At 42.0% G+C, this 20,840-nt stretch overlaps 1 protein-coding gene across 8 annotated transcripts; it reads right to left on the bottom strand.

Moving 5' to 3' along the window:
• Window positions 1-7,584: 7,584 nt before the first annotated feature.
• On the bottom strand, window positions 7,585-20,832 carry ZNF239 (zinc finger protein 239). 8 transcript variants are annotated; one of them, XM_043476266.1, is made up of 6 exons: window positions 20,738-20,815; window positions 19,822-19,862; window positions 16,363-16,487; window positions 15,387-15,428; window positions 12,340-12,478; window positions 7,585-10,049 (listed from the first exon to the last, which is right to left on the bottom strand). In XM_043476266.1, the coding sequence occupies exon 6, from the start codon at window positions 9,781-9,783 to the stop codon at window positions 8,563-8,565; it is 1,221 nt and encodes a 406-aa protein (XP_043332201.1). In that variant the 5' UTR covers window positions 9,784-10,049; window positions 12,340-12,478; window positions 15,387-15,428; window positions 16,363-16,487; window positions 19,822-19,862; window positions 20,738-20,815; the 3' UTR covers window positions 7,585-8,562. The 8 variants fall into 8 exon arrangements, with proteins under 8 accessions (XP_043332201.1, XP_043332205.1, XP_043332204.1 ...); XM_043476270.1 differs by lacking the exon at window positions 15,387-15,428 and adding an exon at window positions 18,079-18,214 and having other exon boundaries at window positions 20,738-20,795; XM_043476269.1 differs by lacking the exons at window positions 15,387-15,428; window positions 20,738-20,815 and adding exons at window positions 18,079-18,214; window positions 19,981-20,584.
• Window positions 20,833-20,840: the final 8 nt, after the last annotated feature.

Here is a 20,840-nt window from a genome sequence, read left to right on the forward strand (position 1 = left end):
CAAACTGTGACCCTGGAGAAGACTCTTGAGAGTCCCTTGGAATGCAAGGAGATCAAATCAGTCAATCCTAAAGGAAATCAACCCTGAATATTCACTGGAAGGACTGATGCTGAAGCTAAAGCTCCAATACTTTGGCCACCTGATGTGAAGACCTGACTCACTGGAAAAGACCCTGATGCTGGAAAAAATTGGAAGCAAAAGAAGGGGGTGGTAGAGGATGAAATGGTTAGATACCAAACTCTGTCAGATGAAATTCATCCACCTCTGAGCCCTGCAAAGGATTGCCTTTTGAGGACAGTGCTGTTGCATTTTATGGGAAAATAAATTATGTGAATTTAAAATAATATGAATAAATATTTGAAAGTTGTATATTATGCACGACATTTAAACTAGTGCAATCTTAAAATTTTTAAAAATGGCTGGGAGTCATAGAATTTCAAAACACTCTTGAACAGCAAAGTGAGGGCAGTGTTTGATATTACTATATGCAGTCACCTTTAACACAAAATTTATCATGTGTCAGTTTCATATGTATGTTGTGTATGTGCTTTGAAAGTTTTGTAAATGATCTGCCGACTTGTACTGCTATTTTAATACTCAGTGTTGTTATAATCCAAAAAGTTAAAAAAAAAAAAAAATCAACTAACTGAAATACTCATTTAGGAGTGGTAATGCTTGTGCTGTAAAACATTTCTAAAAGCTAGTAACTGGAACAGAATCATGTTTGTAATAAAATTTAATTCTGATGCATTGTGTAGTTGCATTGATAGATAATAGCTTGGCTAAAGATAAAGCCATCTAGATAAAGCCATGGAAAGATACTAGCATCTGTTGATTTCAGATGAAGTATGCCTGCTCACTGACTCTTAGAAATTTTGTTTGAAATTGTCGAAATATTTGGACAATTTAAAATATATTGGGAAATCTATTGACCAAGAAAATGTTTATATTGCTTACTGAAATTCTTATGGCTTGAAAATTCCATTTGAGTAAAACGTCAAATGGTTGTGCATGTTATCTAAGAGAGATGATACTTTTTTTCCGTTGGTGTGCATTTTCACTCTAACAATTTTGTGTATTGCCAATGTCAACCGAAAAAGAATGTACAACCTAAATGTTGGAGAGTTGTTTTATACAACAGACATTAGTACTTCAGGCTTCAGAGGCGGCCTCTCAAGTAACCTTGGGAAAATTGCTCCAAGGAGGCGACGGGTTAGCTAGGATATACAGGGGTTTTGCAACAAAGGGTAGATAGTCTGAATGACACAAAATTATTGTAAATTAGAGGAAAACCAAACATCTCAAGGAATTTAGCGCTTTTCTACGCATGGGAAGATACACAAGTCTGGACTCAAACCAATCCTTTGATATGCACCTCAGCTATGGCCAATATCCTGAGCTTCCTCAGGGCGCACCATGGGGAGTGGTTGCAATCTGAAGGCTGCCAGAAGGCAGCACACCAGGCTCCCCCATCCCTGGGATTCTCAAGACAAGAACACCGGAGTGGGTTGCCATTTCCTTCTCCAGTGCGTGAAAGTGAAGTCGCTCAGTCGTTTCCGACTCCTAGCGATCCTATGGACTGCAGCCTACCAGGCTCCTGCATCCATGGGATTTTTCCAGGCAAGAGTGCTGGAGTGGGGTGCCATTGTCTTCTCCGTCTGAGTTCCCTTAGGGCTCACCAATTCATCCTCAAAGGTGGCCACAACCACTGATGACTATGACATCCTTTGTTTACTGATATGGCAGGCAGTGTTCCATTTCTCACTAGTAATTCTGAGAAGCTGGTATCATTTTATCATGATTACTACAATTGCCAACACCACCACACCGAGCTGCTGTGCCTCCTGGGAGAAGCCCTATTGTCAACAGGTTTTCATGCACTCTAGGTCTCTTCTCCCATCATCTCTTCCCCTTGCGTCAGGATCCCAGCTAGCGGAACAGCCACCTCACATCCCCTTCCATACTCTCACCGACGGTTTAGGTCTTACTGCCAGTTTGTGGCCAGGATACCGCCTGTAGGCCAGATGTGGAATTGCCCTTCAAGTCGGACAGGCGCTCTGGCGCATGCGCCACCTGGCGCGCAGCCTCAGTCGGGTGCGGCGGGACTGAAGCGTTCTTGGGGCGTGGCCGGTGCGAACGGCAGGTCGAGCTTGCGTGAGGGCTTGCTTCGGCCCTCTCTTACTGCCGGCGGGAGCACTGGGAGAGTGAAAGGTTCGGTCCCGTTCTTGAGGTCCTATCGGCGCCTTCGAGTCACAGGGAAAGCCAATGTATTGCTGGCGGCCACTGCTCTGAGGCCATTGCGTAATCCGTGAAGACCGCAGGGAGTCCTCGCCCATCCACTCTAATAGGTCAGGAAACAGATTCAGAGAGGCCAGCTAGTGCCTCAAAACCGCACCGGCGGCGGGAGGCGGCGCTAGGATGCACATCCACGTTAGCTTCCTCCGCACAAAACCGTCTGCCTAGTCTGTATCCGTCCCTGCACTGAGCCAGAAGACATCGCTTGCAGTATAACGTGGACTCGCACCACGGGACACTTGTATTTCTGGGTTTCTTGGTGTTCCTTAAGGGCTCTGGGATCACAATTCGTAATGAGTTATGGGCCTGGCCTGATGTGTCCAACCTGTGTTTTTTCAGAAGTCCTGATTTGAGTTTATTGAAAGACCTACCTGAGATTTGGGGGCTCTGGAAGTTGGAATCCTCATGTAGGTTCCAACTAAAATGATTTTGTCCCCTAGGTTCAGCTCCTGGTTCCCAGGAACAAAGCCGATCTTGTAAGGTTAAGAGGAATCTCACCTGGAAAGTGGCTCATCTGAGCGGAGACCTCCCACCAGGACCGCAGAACCCATAAAGAACAAGGCCAAGAAAGAACAGATCCTACATTTGCACGGCTGATAGCACAAAGTAACCCTTGTGTTCTGCAAACCTCTCTTCAGACTGTGACAACTTGTTTGAACTGGAGAGAAGAGATGAGCTGGGCTAAGGCAAGGGGCAAATTTGCCCAGGACATTACACTTTTGAGGGTTTGAAGGAGCATAGTATGATGGAAAGATACACCACGTACCACTAAGAAAATGTTATCTCAGACATTCCTAAAAGCCTTTGACTTATTTCAGATTCTCCACTCTTTCCAGTTCCTGAGGAGGCCTCACAACATGCCCCTTATCACATGGAGCATTGAGAGCTGTGTGTGCTTCCTTCATCCTCACTTCACAATCACAGGAAGTGAGTGAAGGAAAGAGTTTCCTGGATTACTTGCTTCTGCCTAGCACGAAAGATGAAGAAAACTCAGCCCCAGAGGATGAATGTCCAGGCCACCCCATTCTTAGCAGCCTAGCCAATAGTCAGATTTTCAGACACAGCAGATCTCTTGTGATCTATTCTTTCTCCTCCAGCCCTACTCTTGTAGTTCTCTACATGTAGTGTCCTTGATCCCACAGAAAATAACAGATATCAAGTGAGTTATTCTTTCCCTCCTTCGTTTAGTGTCTTATATGAGACTTTTTAGGGTTAGTAAGTTAGAATGGAAATACAGAAATAGATGAAAACCAACTTCAAGGGTAATATACAGGAACACATCAGTACCAGGATGAAATAATATGCAGAAATATGCAGGTTCTATGCTGTTACTGTTCTGTGCTATTGTTGACCCAGTTTGTTTTCTCATAGCCATAGCAAAAATGCAAATATTGTTACATGATTTGTGTTGGCCCTTAAAGAAATCATCATGCTAATTTCTCATGAGACAGTAAGAATCCTAAAAAAAAAAGTTTCCTAATCTTCCTGTGGGTGTCACAGTAAATAATCTTTCAGTGACTATGGGAAATGGGTGCAACCAGCTGCCTGCAATTGCTCCTCAGGGAAGCAGCACTTTGTGCTGAAGGAGAATTCAGTTCAGGTTTCTAGGGGATGCAAGACTGTGGTCTTGCAGACCTCTTTGGTTTTGGTATGTAGGCAATGTTGGCTCCTAAAATAAGTTGGAATGGGTTTATTCCTAGAAGAGTTCATATAGAATTGTTACTGTGTCTTCCATAAATGTTTGGTAGAATTCACTTGTACCATCTGGCCTGTACTTTGTGTGGGAAGGTTGTCAGCTACAAATTGTTAGTTTAATAGGGCTATTCAATTTTCTCTTTCTTCTTGAGTGAGCTTTGGTAGTTTGTACCTTTCAACAACTTTTTCTGTTTCAACTAAGTTGTTGGATTTATTGGCATAATTAATAAAATTTTATGCTACTTTAGCCACACTCCACACATTGTTATATTCATTCAAAATATTTTTAGATTTTGTTATTTTCTCTTTATCCCATGGCTTATTTAGAAGTCAGTAACTTCCAAATGTTTGGTGACTCTATAGATATGTTAGTAATTTCTAATTCAATTCTATTCTGGTCAATGTATCTTGTATGATTTCCATTCTTTTAAATTGTTTGCAACTATTTTTTTTGCCCATAACATGTGTACTTGGAAAGAATGTGTATTATGCTGTTGTTGGAGTAGTCTATAAATGTTAATCAAGTTAGTTGATAATCTTATGTATCTTACCTGATTTTCTGTCCATTTGTGCTATCAATTACCCAAGTGTTGAGATTGATAATTTGCCTACAGCTATTTCAATTTTGTTTTTATTTCATGCATTTTGAAGCTGTTATAAATGTATTGGAGCTAGAAGATAACTGTTTCCTATTGGACTCAAAAAAGCAGAATGCAGGTCTGTCCCTAAGGGCCATTTGATTTCTACAGAGAAGAAATTTCTCATCTTTTGCTGGAGGGTAGGTCCCTGGTTGACAGTGCACATGTCTTAGGGGAGAATTGTGTTTGGAATGAGGGGAATGTCTTGAATACAACTGAACATTAAGTTCACTGCTTTCCCTTTCATGTCTCATGTTTATAGTATTATGCATTTCTGAGCCTGCAGCCAAACTGGTTCCTTTTTGTCCTTAATGTAAGCAGTATAAATGGCCCCTGCTTCTGCTCTGATACAATAGTTGTCCTTCATATTTCAAATTTTCATCGAGACCTCCTGTTTACTGGTGGTTTTTCTCTTGTTCTCTTCATTGCTGTGGTTTTATAAATGTAAAAATCTCTAGCATTTTAATGCTGTCCAGAGAGATGTTCAACACAGCACATTTTCTAGTCCTTTCCCCTTACCCTTTTGCTTAGCTGACCAAACCCTGAATGATTTCTGTAGCGGCTGCAATCAGCTGCCGCACACTCCCTGTGTATTAGCTTTTCCCAGCTCTATGTCTTGAACCTGCTTGTCAGTATCACCTACTCTCAGGTACCACTCCAATGCCAGTTTTACTCTCAAAACTACCTTGGGCATGTTGCTTTGGACTTTCCCTGGCTCTCATTACCTACCTTGCCTTCATGCTCAGTCATGACCCTTTTTTGCCAATAGAAGTACAGTAAGAAAGGTCATGAAGCTGTAGATGAACTTCCCAATTTCTTCCTGGCTGTGCTGGGTCTTTGTTGCTGCCCAGTCTTTCTCTAGTTGTGGTGCGCGGGCTTCTCGTGGTGGTGGCTTTTCTTGTTGCAGAGAGAGAGTGGACTTGTTGAGAGAGAGTGGACTTCAGTAGTTGTGGTATACGTGCTTAACTGCCCCTCAGCATGTGGAATCTTCCCAGACCAGGGATCAATCCCTGTCCCCTGCATTGGTGGGCAGATTCTTAACCACTGGATCACCAGGGAAGTACCCCGTTTCTTTTTATCCCCTAACTCTGGCTGTCAGTGGGTTAAAAGATTATAATTTAGAAGTGTAACTGCAAGTAGTGATCATATATATTCACCAGTATTTTGACCTTAAGATCTTAAACAATCCATATAGAAAGTAAACAGCACCTACTGAGTAGGTAAGAATTTTAAGAATTTAATCTGTAACCTAGACTCTTTGCCAAATTTGTGATGGAATTATCAATCAAATACAATTATTGAGATTTTCCAAAGGTCTTTGTTCAGGTACCAGTAAAGGATCAATCTTAGGACAACCCTTGAATTCTGAAAAAGAACCATTTTGTAACACATCTGTTTTTTTTTTTTTTTTTTCACTTTCACATGTCTGAAGTTGGGATGTCTTTAAAATTAACAAAGTGTTTTCTCTTTGTCAATCTATGGCATCTTTAGGACTTGATGAAATGTGAGACATGCCCTGTTGTTCTTCCTGCATTTTTTAAAAAAATAATTTTATTTTTGGCTGTGCTGGGTCTTTCTTGCTGTGTGAGCTTTTCTCTAGTTGCAGTGAGTAGAGGCTGCTCTCTAGCTGCAGTTTGAAGGTTTCTCATTTGCTGTGGCTTCTCTTGTTACAGAACACAGGCAATACGGCATGCAGGCTTCAGTAATTGTGGGCTCAGTAGTTGGGGCTCCTGGGCTCTAGAGCACAGGCTTAGTTGGTCCAAGCCATGTGGGATATTTTCAGATCAGGGATTGAACTTATGTCTCCTGCATTGGCAGGCGGATTCTCTATCACTGAGCCATCAGGAAGGCTCCTTTTCCTGCATTTTCATGCACAAGTTCCTTTTTCTGACTTTCTCTCCAAACTTCCTTACCACAATCAGCAAAATGCTTCCCAAGTACTCTGACCACATTTCAATTGTATTAAGAAAGCTAACACTTAAAAGAGAACAATAAAAGCTAAACAGAGTTAAAAACATTGCTAAATTAAGGTATGTATAAAAGGAGACTTGGAAAACAGGCTAGTTTATAACCATATGAGACTTGGACTTTAGATCTACTCTCTGGACTCACTACACATGGATTCTTATGATCATATTTGGCTCTAAGTCCCAAACAGATTATATCTATCAGCCAATTAGAAGACATATGTGACAAACAAGAGTCAAATCCAGAAGAGATGTTCACATATAATCTTATGAGACCAGGAGGAACTGGGAGGGACTCATAATTCTAGAGATCACCAAAGCAGAATCACATCAGTTGTGATACCATCTTATGGTTTCCAAACTAGTGAAGGTATTATGCAGTGCCAAAGTGCAGATGCTCAGTCACTACCCTAATCATTTTATGTGGGCGCCTCTGAGTTGGAGTCAAATATTCTGGGATGGTCTCTTGAAGGAAAGCAAGTCTCAATCTGTCACTTTCCTCCATTTCTTATTAGACATTAGCTACATTTCCTCTAAATTTAACATTACTTTCCTGTTATCCATGTCCAGTTAACTGCTTCAGGTTACCTTTGATCAGGATGTACCAGTTATAACCCCACCTCCTCAAGGTAATAAATATTACATCTATATTTTCCCCACCATTTTTTCATGTATGGATACTAGTCACTGGTGAATAACTAAAATATAGGTGACTAGGGAGTCTCTTAAATACCACTTGAGGAATCAGTCATTGTTTAGAAAATCAGGGTTGCAATTAGTTCATTGTATAGTAACTTCTGCTTTACTTACGTATTCACTAAAAAACAATCCATTTTCTCTCAACTATTTTACAAGCTTCTTGTTTTAACTTCTAGGAGATGATCCTTAACCCTCTGAGGTGTCCTAGCTCCACACCCCAATTGAATTATGTGTAATAGAGTACATATTTTAAGCCTTGTCATCTCAAAACATACTCTCCGAGCCTTCCCCAAGTTCCAAAGTGTAAATTTAATCAGAGAAGAGAGAAAATGCAGAAAGGGAAAAAGTCAAGCAAAACAAAACAATAATAGTTTAGCTATTAAGTGAAGCAAGGACCTGTAATTCCTCCAGAATACAGATAATATTCTGAGCCATGTCCTTTGAGCTGTTTAGCAGATACTGAAACTGCCACCAGATGTAAGAGGTTAATTATTTGCTGCCCACAAGCAAGCAGACCCCACACGGGTTAGAAACAGAAGGTTGATGATGTTGACTCCGAATTGCCTCACCATCAGCCAATGAGAAGAATGTCCATGAGCTGATCATGCACCCCACAGTCCCCTGTTCCTCACCTTATGTTTCCCTGAAAGCCATCAGTTTGGGTCTGAAGAGCACTAGCTGCTTGACTCCTTTGGTGCCCTGCAATAAATGGTGCCCTTTCTTTACAAGCCAGTGTCAGTAGATTGGCTTTACTCTGCTTGGCCAAGAAGACCCAAGTCTGGCTCAGTAACAACGCTGCAAAAGCAAATGACTTTTGGGGGTTACAGCAAATATTAAAACATACTGTGCAATCACAATTTAAAGAGGGCTACTCAGGGCTGGAAGGAAATATGAAAAACACAAGGCACACGATTTGAGGAGAAAGCCAAAGCTCCAGATTCTCAGAGACTGTGAACAAAGGAAACACGTTCTGCTTAGACAAATATAAGGTTCTTGCACTTAGAAATGCTGGGTAGGATATGTAGCTCTAGTAACACTGGCTGAATGGCAAAGTACAGACGTTTTCACTCTACCCATCTGAGCAACAAGAATAATCAATTCACTGTGTAGCATAACAAAGTGCTTGGTACTTAAATACCTTAAGTGAATGACTTTCAGTGAGGGAACATATCTGAATAACTCTTACTATATCCTGAGAATGTGAAAGTAAGAGTGATGTTAGAAATATTGAAGTCTTTGGAGTAAGAGCATGTGATTGAAGACCTCATTTAATGGGGATCTTTCCTGTGGACCCGCTGGTGGATGTGGAGGTTGGAGCTCTGGCTGAAGCCCTTCCCACATTTGTTGCACTCGTAGGGCTTCTCTCCAGTGTGGACTCTCTGGTGGATGAGGAGTTTGGAGCTCTGGCTGAAGCCCTTCCCACATTTGCCGCAGTGATAGGGCTTCTCCCCAGTGTGGACTCGCAGGTGGATGCGGAGGTCTGAGCTCTGGCTGAAGCCCTTCCCGCACTCGTAGCACTGGTAAGGCTTCTCCCCCGTGTGTGAACAGCGGTGGATGTGAAGGTTTGAACTCTGACTGAAGCCCTTTCCGCACTCCCCACACTTGTAGGGCCTCTCCCCTGTGTGGATGCGCTGGTGGATGTGCAGGTTGGAGCGCTGACTGAAGCTCATACCGCACTCCCCACACTCGTAGGGCTTCTCGCCGGTGTGCACTCGCTGGTGGATGTGCAGTTTGGAGCTCTGAGTAAAGCCCTTCCCGCACTTGTCGCATTTATAAGGCTTCTCACCTGTGTGGACTGAGTGATGAATGAGCAGACTTGAACTCCTGGTGAAGCCCTTCCCACACTTATCGCACTTATAGGGCTTCTCATCTGCGTGGACTTCACGGTGGATGAGGAGACTCGAGCTCCTTGTGAAGCCCTTCCCGCACTGATCACATCTGTAGGGCTTTTCTTCGGTGTGGTCCCTCTGATGAAGGACTAGCTCTGAGCGCTCACTGAAGTCCCTACCACACTGACTACATCTGTACACTTTCTCTGAAAGGCGGATTTTCTCACCAGGGTGACCACCTGGGCTGGTGGTACATGTCTTCCCACAGTCTTGATGGCTACAGGGCTTCTCCTCTGTATGAGCTCTCTGATGACGATGACTGGCCACCTGGGATTTCCAACTGCAAACGTCTTTGTGGTTATAGTCAAAGGGCTCCAAGGATTCTTTCAACTGGCCAATATGGCAAATTGTCTCCCCTTTGAACAATGGCAAGACCACTTCTTTTACATCAGCCACAAGTTTATCTTGAAGGTTCTCTGAACAATGCTCAATGGGAGGACTTTTTCCCTCTGTCAGTTTCCTCTCAGTGCTTTCTTCAGTTACAAACAGACTTTTGCTTTCCTGAGGATCCTGGGGCTCATTCTTATAGGTTGGAATACTGGAGTACTGGGTGGCCATTTGGATTGGGACTTTCAAAGATGAATATTCTTCACTTTCCATGTTTTTTTAAATCATCACTCTGAAGAGTCACCACACTGCTTGTGGTTCCTGGAAATATGAGAAGATACTTTTCTCCACTTCTGACAAGTAGAAAGATCCAGTTCAGGGTTACTTACACCTCCCTCTGAATATTCACAATTTAATTCTGACTCCTCCTTACTGTACTAAGCCACCTGGTCCAAAATTTGCCAGCAGGAAAGCTCCTGAGGTAACAGATAACGTAAGTACTTTATCTTCATTTTCCACAAAAGTTTCATTCAAGTCTCCTAGGGAACAAAGGGAATTTAGTGATAACAAACGAAACTTCAAGATTTCAGAGCTGCCTAAGGTAACTAGCAAAAAGTTCAATCTTGTCCTTATACTCATGTCCTTTGGGTTAATGTCAGGAAGGGAGAGGGCTTGGGTACACAAGACAGAAATCTTGTCTCTGCTTTTAAGTACTGCCAATAAAAGTATTTGTACCCTAGCTTTGTAGAAGGCTATGAATCCCACATCCTTGTTATTTCACAATTAACATTTCATTCCATTTTACCAATTAAATGTCAATTAAAATAAAATGAAGTACTTGACTTTAATAAGTGCTTGGGATACAAGGAAGAAAATACAAATCCTTTTGCTTGATAAGCTAGAATCTACTGGGAAGAAAGACAAATAGGTCAACAATAATGCCATGTAAGTGCTACTGGACAGATACACGCACAGCTAGTCATGGGAACACAGAGGGAAGGGCAGTTGGCTCAAACCTTGGGGAAGATTTCTGGGAGCAAATGTAAGGGGAAAAAAAGTGGAATGTGGAGAGAAAACATGACATGTTCTAGAAAAGTATAAGTAGTTTCTTGTGAAGGAAAAAAAACAGGTAACAGTGGTAGACTATGCTTGGAGACGAAGACAAGAGCCAGAACAAAGGGCTCAGTGTGTAGTTAGAGATCCCCTCAGAGATGTAAAGCTACTAAGGATTACAGTTGTGAGTGAAATGACTGACTCTGTGATTATAAATACCATCATAAATGAGCAGGACTTTAAGGTAGAGAGAGAGCTGCTATAGCAAATCAGAAGAGTGATGAGGAGGATGGTTATGGAGAGAAAGGGAGAGATTTGTTCTAAATCACATAATGACTGACTAAACTCAAAAGGGAAAGAAGGCCCCAAGCATGACTCTCAAGTCCCTTGAATGAGTGACTAGGTATGGGTTACAATATCATAAGACAGGGGATCTTAATCTCCAAGGCTAGAGTAGGGAAGGGGAACAGAAAACAAACTTGGGATCTGACTTTTTAAATTTGTGGTGCTGGTGGAATATTCTGATCAGTAAGTAAAACATGTGAACCTGGAGCTCCTGGGAAAGAACTGTGCTAGGAATATAGATTTTAGACTTACTATAGATGGTCCCTGACTTACGATAGCTTCACTTACAAATTTTTGACTTTATGGTGGTGTGACAGTGATATGCCTTTGAATTTTGGTCTTTTCCTGGGCTAGCAATATGCTGGACAAACTTCCCTCGTGATGCTGGGCAATGGAGCAGCTGCAGCTCCACACAGTACGTTTACAACCATTCTGTTTTTCACTTTCAGTACAGTAATCAATGAACTGCATGAGATAGTCAACACTATTATAAAACAGGCTTTGTGTTAGATGATGTTGCCCAACTGTAGGCCAGTGTAAATGTTCTGAGCATAAAAATTTAAGGCAGGTTAGGCTAAGCTATGATTTTCAGTAGATTAGGTGTATTAAAGGCATTTTTGACTTAAAAGTATTTTTCAATTTACAATCAGTTTATATATAACCCAACTATAAGTTAAGGAAGATCTGTAGTATGTATGTTAGTCAAAACAATTAGGGTAAAGATCCTTATATTACACTGAAATGACCAAAATAAAAAAATCCACAATGATCTTGGAAAAAAAAAGACTGCCATTACTAGAATAAAATTACTAGGGAACTCCTTGTGATAAAGTGCAGATGGATGATGTCTAATGGGGAAACACACAAACAAACAAAAAACAAATGCACAGCTCAAATTACGTACAGAAAAAGGCTCCTGGAGAAGCAGGAGAATGTCTGAAGAAGTCCGAGAAATTAAAATTCCAAGCTCAGAATCAACTATTCTGAAGTAAGAGAGGTTTATTCCGGAAATAGGTTTATTATATCACGTTGGGCATTTCTAATGTCTTGACTAGTTGTTGCCATTAGCAGCGTCACTGTCCCAACTACCCAAAAAAAAAAAAAAAAATGAAAAACTAGGAGGTTAAGGGTAGTGGCCCCATATAAAGCTTCAAAAACAAACTGTTTGCAAAGAAGGACTCCTAATAGTATGATTTGGGCTGAAGACAGCAGCGTAAGTTGAGGTAATGCCAAACCTGCACAATGACAGGACTGAGGTACAAAAAGAAGCAACCAACTCCACATGTGCCCAGGATAAAGCCTCAAGCTAATCTGTGAGGTGGAATTTCTGACCAGAAGGACATCCCAGAGCTGGAAACTGAAGCAAGGCATGTCCCAGATAACATACTGGCCTTAAGAGGCAATCTCAAAAAAAGGGTCTACATCACTCACCAGCTGGGTTCTTATTAGATTCATCCCAAGCCCAATCAGCAGAGATGTCCCCTGTAAGCTGAATACACATGCAGCAAAAAAGGACGGAGCGTCAGCTGAGGGTGGCACCCTCCAGTATCATGCTGCGAACAGAAGACTTCTGAAAAAAAAAAAAAGAGAGAGAGAGACAATAAACATAAGTAAACAAACAAAAAAAGTAGAAACTAACCTTAATAAACGGAGCCGCAAACTCATGAAACAGTAAACAGAGGTAACAGAATTGAAAAGGTTCATAACGAAAATCCCAGAGAAATCTGAGGGGCTATCACATCTAAAAAAACTACGACCTAATAACAAAATATAAACACATTGCTATAAAGAATAATTAGAATTTTTCTACATTAATAAAAAGATTGAAAACAATGACAATCATAATATTTGAGACTTGTTCAGACACCGAGTTGTGTTTGTCTCTTTATGACCCAAGGACTGCAGCATGCCAGGTTTCCCTGTCCTTCACTATCTCCCAGAGTTTGCTTAAACTCATGTCCATTGAGTTGGTGATGCCATCCAACATTTAAGATTTACTGTCCTCATGTGGAGCACTCAGACAGCAGATGTATGATTCTACGTGAGAAAAACTATTAGGACACTCATCCTACACTGGAAGAACCAAGGTTAAAATGATCAGGTAATTTGTGTCATAGCTACTGTCAGGCAGTCTGATTTTAAGGTCTGCAATCTAGATGGGTTGAATAGCTAAATGAATATCCACCTAAAATGAAGACTGAGGGGTACTCAAGGAATGCAAAGTAAAGGTAGACAGATGGAATGATAAAAGCCTATGTTGTGGGAGTTCGATAAATATAGTGGAGGTGGAATGAAGAGAAAGAAATGATCAAAGAAATAACAAGGAAAAAAAATTTCTTAGAATTTAGGAGTCAGGGCTCACTAAATGTTAAAAATTGTCTGTGAAATCTCAGGACTTCAACGAAACAAAAAAACTCAAAAAATAAACCCCAGAAAATGCTGAAAGCATCTAGACAGCAAAGCCAGGTTATGTGCAAATACAAATGAGAATTATATTGACAGTGAACTACGGAACAGCAGTATTGTATACCTGAAGATAAATGAGCAATATCTTCTAATTTAGGAAGTAAACTGACTGTAAAATTAGCCTTCTATCTCATACCCAAGTCAATCAGTAGACTGGCTAAACACTTTTTCAGGTAAGAAAGGATTTAAAAAATTACTGAAACAATTATTCAGCAGTGTACTGTAGTAAAAATTTTTAAATTAAGAAAAAGATGACATACAAGAAATAGCAGTGAGCATTAAGAAATCAATAAAACAGACAAGCTGAATCAAGTGTTGATATATAAAGGAAAACAGTAATTAACCAAATCAACCAAAATGCTCTATAAACGGAATGGAAAGGGAAAAACCTCAAATAAAATATATTTTGAAAAGCAAAAATTAGTTGTAGGAAAAGGAAAAAACAAAAAAAGGAACTGTATATGTATACTATTTGACTCTGCAGGAACAAGAGTTATGAAGTCAAAGCAATGTAAGTATTAATCATTGATGTGACTCTGACGTAATGATGGACATGTTGGAAATAATGAAGTCAATACAAAATATCAAATATTGATAAACTGAAAAAATAGCAGTATATCATAATACAATAAATTAAAATTAAAACTACCTGTTAACACTGGTTAAAAACCCAAAGCCCGCTGACACATGTTGCTTTTGAATGTAAATTGGTATCACCCCTCAAAAAGGACATTTTAACAATTATGTGTCAAAATCACAAATGTATATACTCAGCAGTCCATCTCGGGGGTTTTATTCTTCAGATGTCTCGGCACAGTTGTGAGTGCTACTTGCACAAGATTTATTCACTGCAGACAGCTTGTGACAGCAAATGATCAGAATTCTAAATATAGATCCTACCTTTACTTTTGCCTCTCCGCAAACCAGTCTCTATCAAGCAGTCCCAGTGATACTGGGTAAATCAGTTCATACCATTTTATTGTCCCCATGGCTTCCCACTGAACTCAACACAAATTCACATTTTTTTTTTACCAGTGCCCGCAATGCCACGAATGAGTCAACCCCCACTCTATTCTTCCCAGATGCTTCCTGTATTCTAGTCACACTCCTTTTAGGTGTCTGGGTCTTCTCGTGAACTATTCTCTTGCCTGGAATATTCTTCCCCTACCCAGTCACCTGTCTGATGCCCATTAACACTTTAGGTCTCAGTTTAAACATCACTTCAGAGACTTTCCTTGAACCTCTCAACAATACATTTATCACTCTCGTCCCATCTCATGCCCTCATTCTCTCAGAACACAATTCTCCATCCTTCACAGGACTTAATGAATTCACAGTAACACACTGTGTTGACCATAATGTCTCTTTTACAAGACTATAAGACATATTTCTTTGCTGCTGAGCTCCACAGCAGTCAATTTTTAAATCTTGATTCCCTGGTGGCTCAGACTATAAAGAATCTGCCTGCAACATGGGAGACCTGGGTTCGACCCCTAGGTCGGGAAGATCCTCTGGAGAAGGGAACTGCAATCCACTCCAGTATTCTTGCCTGGAGAATTCCATGGGCAGAGGAGCCTGGAGAGCTATAGTCCTTGGGGTTGCAAAGCATCAGACACGACTGAGCGACTCACACACACACATGTACATAAAGCAGTGGAGTATTAGATACATTGCTTTCCCTCCAGAAACCTGGCTGGAACCAAAGAAAATAAATCAGACTTGCAGATCTAAGGGTTATAATAAAAGTATACAAAAAAATATGTAATCAGGTCTGAGCCTGTGAGACATAAATTGAAAGTTCTGAGAAAAGAAGGAGATTGAGGACTTCCTTGTTTGGTACAGTGGATATGAATCTGCTTACCAATGCAGGTGATACAGGTTTGATCCTTGGTCCAGGAAGATTCCACATGCCACGGAGCAATTAAGCCATGCACCACAACTACTGAAGCCCACGTGCTCTAGGGCCTGTGCGCCACAACAAGAGAAGCCACGGCAATGAGAAGCCTACTCACCACAACGAAGAGTAGTCCCTGCTCTCTGCAACTAGAGAAAAGCTTGCACACAGCAATGAAGACCCAGCACAGCCAAAGATAGATAAGATTTAAAAAAAAAAAAAAGAAGGAAAAGAGAAGGAGATTGAATGGGAGGGCTGGTTGAAGATCTCACACATGTAAAGTACTTCAAATAAAATCTTAACAGACAAAATTAACAAGAAACCAGAGCATGGTAATCAAGGGCCCCAGAGCAAGGGAGCATGGAGGACCTCAGGAAAACAGGCTTAGCTGGAAAGGAGGGTGACCCTGGGGCAGCAGAGAATAATGCTCTGTAGTAAAAGTAGAGCTCGAAAGGCTCTGAAAGCGAGGGGGGAGTTTAGAGGCTCTACACCAGCAATTAAAGGTAATGGGCATGGAGAATTCTCCATTATACTATAATCCTCAACTTGCTCCAACTGAGAGAGCACATCTGAGACACACAGGTGTGGGTGACTGTGCCAAAAAAACCCAAAAAAAAAGCAGTCTCAAACTCTGGCTTATAAAGGATGGACCACGTACGAGTTCTTGGAAAATTCTCCAAGTAAGGCTACTGTTCTCCAGTTCTCACCAAGTAAAGTTCTTTCGGGCTTTCCAGGTGGCGCAGTGGTGAAGAACTCACCTGCCAATGCAGGAGATGACAGAGACATGGGTTCGACCCCTGGGGCAGGAAGATCCCCTGGGGCAGGAAATGGCAACCCACTCCAGTATTCTTGCCTGGAAAATTCCACGGACAGAGGAGCCTGGTGAGCTACAGTCCATGGGGTCACAAAAAGCTGGACATGACTGAGCATACACACACAAAGTTCTTTAGCTGCTTAGAATAATCAAAAACATCCTTTGCTGCCAAAAAGAAATTAAGAAAGTGATTCCTCAACTATAGCTCCTGGGGCCCCATGGATATTTAAAACTGAAGAAACAGACTCCAGGGCACTGGTATTCATGCTCATGTTCTCACCGCTGAGACAAAGGGGCGGTAATTCTCCAGCATCACAGCTCCGTGCAGCTTCCTCTGAACAGAGTCCAGCAACCCCAGTCTTTCTTGGTGAAGTCCACAGAGGCATCCGTGAATGCTACTGGTTCCTAAAACATTAAGCACATTCCTCCTCAACTGACAACCATCTGAACAAATGCCCCGCAAGGAAGGTGAGGTTGGGAGCACTGGAAGAGGGGAGAAGGATGCAGAGGAAGTGTGCGGTTCAGGCTGATCTCAGTCTAGTTTGGATGGAGAACCTTTCCTTTCTCATTTCCTTGCTGAGCTGTCCTTTTGCCCCATTCCTACTATTATCCTGATAACCTTAACACTCAGGAGAACGATTTACCCAACATGCTAACCTCACATTTCTTAATCTCTTTAATGCCAACGATCTTTGCCTCATTTCAAACTCAGAAACCACAATTAGGGCCATTTCACTATTTGGATCACTCTGTTTTTGAAAGGTTACCTCAAAACTCACACTTAAAAACATCTTCCTATTTTTTCTTCTCTTTTTCCTCCCTCACATCTATTTCACCAAGATCATCATCCTTTAATCCTTCCTCTTTTTCCTCTCAGCCAAAGTATACTTCTGATATCAATTTTTCCCCTAGTCATATAAATCATATGTCCTTTCTTGTTCTAAACTAAGTAGTTGAACATTCCTAGAAAAAATAAAATAGCACATTTACCCACAACCACAAAACACTCTTAGGTATTCCCAAACATTTATATCTAGTCCTAACCTTACTTCTCAATTCCAGACTCCAACTTCCCACCTACATCTACACTTGGATGTCTAAAAGGCACTTAAAACATATCAAGCCCCAACATAATTTTTTTTTTAATCTTTTGGCTGTGCCACATAGCATGTAGGTATCTTAGTTCCCTGACATGGGATAAACCCATGCCCCCTGCTTCCGCAGTTCGGAGTCTTAACCACTGGACCACCAGGTAAGTCACCCCAACAGAATTCTTGCTCCCACAATCTCCATCAGTATCTGCTCTTCCCTTGTTGTCCCCCAAGTGTCACACAACCTACTAAATTGCTCAAGCCCAAATCCCAGAAGTCCTTTTGATTTTCTTCTCACTTCCTCACATTTTATTCATCACCAAGTCATCTCAACTCTGCCTTTAAAACATATCTGAAGCCACCCACTTCTTTCCAGCTTGCACTATTATCATTACAAGTCCCAGCTGTCATTAACTTTCCACCTACACCAACCTCCTAAATTTGTCTTTTTTGTTCCCCCACATGATGAATCTTCCACAGAGCAGAGAGGGTGATCTTTTAAAACACGTACCATGCCAAGCATGAAACTCTCCAAAGGCTTTTCCATGCACATGGAGTAAAATCCAGACTCTTCATTCTGGCCTGCAAGGCTTTCCAGACTGGGGTCCTGTCAATTCTTCAAGCTCAGCCTGAGTCCTTCCCCCCTTACATTTCACCTGGCTTCTGTGACCACACTCAACTAATCTTTAAATCCTTAGCAAACAGCACACCTGACTCAAAATCTAAATGACAAATATTTATTTATAAATTCACAATTTAAAATAATGCAATGATACAAGTAAAAGAGAAATCTCAAGATCCTCCAACTCGGCACTCAATTTATAGATGAGAAAACTAAGGTTCATAGCTGCAAAGTGACTCATTCAAAGTCACAGAGGAAGAGAAGGGTTAAGTGGGACTCCTACCTTTCAGCAGACTCAAGGACGATGTCTGGTATATAGAAAACAGGAAGTACTGATGGAGTGAAGTCCTTTTTTTAAATTCAAAAAATTATTAACATATGCCAGGATCTCAAAATGTCACTGTTCTAGCAATCCCCAACTTCATCACAGTGCATAAGCATTAGGGAAGAGATAGAAGGGGAAAAAAAAAGAGCACAGGTTCTTATGTCAATCTTTGCTGAAGTTCTCAATCATATTCAAGGCACAAAGATGTCACGCTTTCAATACTTTGAGGCAGCTTACTGTCCTCTAAACAAACTAATTTTTATAAGAACTCATGGTATCTTTCTATGAATGTGGATGAGAGGATGGTTTTTGCCAACCAAAAAGATGGTCTTGCTGGTGGCGCTGTTAAGAATTGGTTCGTTTTTTTTTCCCCCTTAAAATCCAGCCTATACGCCTGAAACACTGTAAATCAACTATACTTCAATTTTTAAAAAATCATCTAATATAAAAAAAAAACCCAGCCTGATATTTTATTCAAATAAATCCTGGTGTGATGACCTGTTTAGTTTCAGAGAAGAAACAGCATGAAGTCAGAAAACATGGGGTTGACTTCTGACTTTGCTATTCTCTGCAATAAACACATGGTACTTCTCTTCTGCTCCCTCAGAATTAGAGCTCTCCTCTGTAAGATGATGGCACCAAGGCAGAGGTTTAGGAGGGGCATCCCTGGTGGCTGGCTAATCCCTTTCTTTTCAAACATTCTATGATACTAAGTGTTAGTCTTGAGGTAGTTTTCTAGAAGTGGTTTTGTGCAGACAAATGACAAGTTTTTTAAAAAAGCTTACATGGTAATTCAACAATTCATTGTACCAATTAAAATGTAGATACGTTGATAAAGGGAACAAAACAAGCAGAACACAAAAGATGAGCAACCCATCCTATCTACCTTAGTGATGCTCACGTCAAGTATGCAGAGAAATACTTCACAATAAATGCAATAAATCTTTGGATTGTACAAAGATCAAAGAGATTAAAAAAAAGGAGTGAAATTCCCCTTTCAGTAGGTCTAGGGGAATGTTGCTTAGGAACATTTAATTCTTAAAGAACACCACAGATAATTCTGATGCACAGACTGGCTGAGGAGGATTTCTGGGAGTGACATGGTAATTACTGAGCTGTTATGTAACAAATTTTCTCATGTCTTTAACTCAAGTTTAATAAATGATTATTGTTAATGTGCATACTTTTTCCCACACACATCACATGCTCATAAAAGAAAAGCACTGCAGTTTATAATTCTATTTGCTTTCCTGAAACAACGTAGCACTGGATTGAGCATGTAATAGCTTTGGATGACTTTCAATGTGAGTGAAATGTCTGGCAGGAAAAGGCATGCTCCCAGAGATTGGACCAAACATGCTGTGTGAAGTCTTTCAATAAAGGAGCATAGCCCAGTCCTCTGAGGAGTTAGTCAACCTCAAGGAGGCAGGGTAGTTCAGTGAAAACAGGGGTAGAATTTAAAGTCAGCTGATTGTGCAGACCCTGGTGACATCATTTGATAGCTATATGCTCTTAGTATCTTCATGTTCCTATATTCACATTTATAAACACCATATGTCTCACGCTGAAGTCTGACAAGGTAAAAAAAACACACAGAACCAAGACAGGACCTGACACCAGATACACACTCAGTTAATGCTGATGTCCTTCCCCCCAAAGATAGGATATTCCCAATCTCAGAGAAGAGAAACTCCAACTCACCTGGAACTTGGTCATTTTCTCCTTTCAGGAAGGACAGATTCCTGGAAAAGTGGAGTTAAGGGAAGCGAAAAAGCCGTGAAAATCAGGTCCACTTTGCTTGACACAGACTAGCCAGTCCAGCAAGACTGCTGGGGGAAAAATGTTGTCAGGTCCTGTTACCTTTACACACCCTCTCCTGGGATGCTTTTGCTGTCTCTTCAAGCTGCGCCTCCCTCACCTCTCTCCACAGGGCTTTGGATCAAATAGGCCAAGCCTCCCTCGCAAACCCATGAAAGCAAGAAAATCCCACTGCCCCCAGCAGCTCTAAGATGTACCTATTTCCCCAGCATTTGCCCTGAAGTTCTAGTTAGAGCAGTAGCTCTCCGGATGAATGTGTCGCCTCTCGGAGGTATTTCGGCTGCCCCAGACGCCTGAAAAGTCAGAGTCTATCTGGGATGCAGGGGCTCTGACGCAATCTCTTTTCAGCGAGGACAGGACTGTGGGGACGGGCGGGTTGGGCCCTCCCAGGAGCCCCTCTAGGTCCCCTAACGTCCACCGAAAACCTCCTTCGAATAAGGACAGTCATCGGCGTGTAAAGGGCCGGTGTGGCCAACTGCGAAGCTCCCAGGCCGGCCAAGGCCGGAGCTCAGGCAGTAGAGAGGAAGACCCCTCGGAGCCACTGCCGGCTCAGCGCTTGGGTCCGCCTGGTCTCAGCTGATCACCGCTAGGTCTGGGGAACGCAGCGCCGCCGCGGCGCGCGGACACACGTGCGGCCCTTGATCGCACCTCCGCCAGGACGCGCGCCCTCCCACGGCCACCCGCCAGGCTTCCGGGCCCCCGCAGCCCAGCGCCTCCCCCGGCGACACTCCCACAACTCAAACGCCAGACGCCTCTCAGCCGGCTGCGTAGGCTGTGCTGCTTGCCAGGCCTTTCTCACCTCTCACGTGGAATCCGATACCTAGAAGCGCAGGATTCTTGATACTGACCTGCGCCAGCGCCTAGGGCCTCGAACTACGAGTCCCAGAAAGCCGCGGGAGGGC

This window comes from Cervus canadensis, chromosome 8 (assembly GCF_019320065.1).
Source record: "Cervus canadensis isolate Bull #8, Minnesota chromosome 8, ASM1932006v1, whole genome shotgun sequence".
NCBI lineage: Eukaryota > Metazoa > Chordata > Mammalia > Artiodactyla > Cervidae > Cervus > Cervus canadensis.

Coding starts and splice junctions, on each gene's coding strand:
- ZNF239 (XM_043476267.1), bottom strand. CDS start 9,783: ATGGAAAGTGAAGAATATTCATCTTTGAAAGTCCCAATCCAAATGGCC.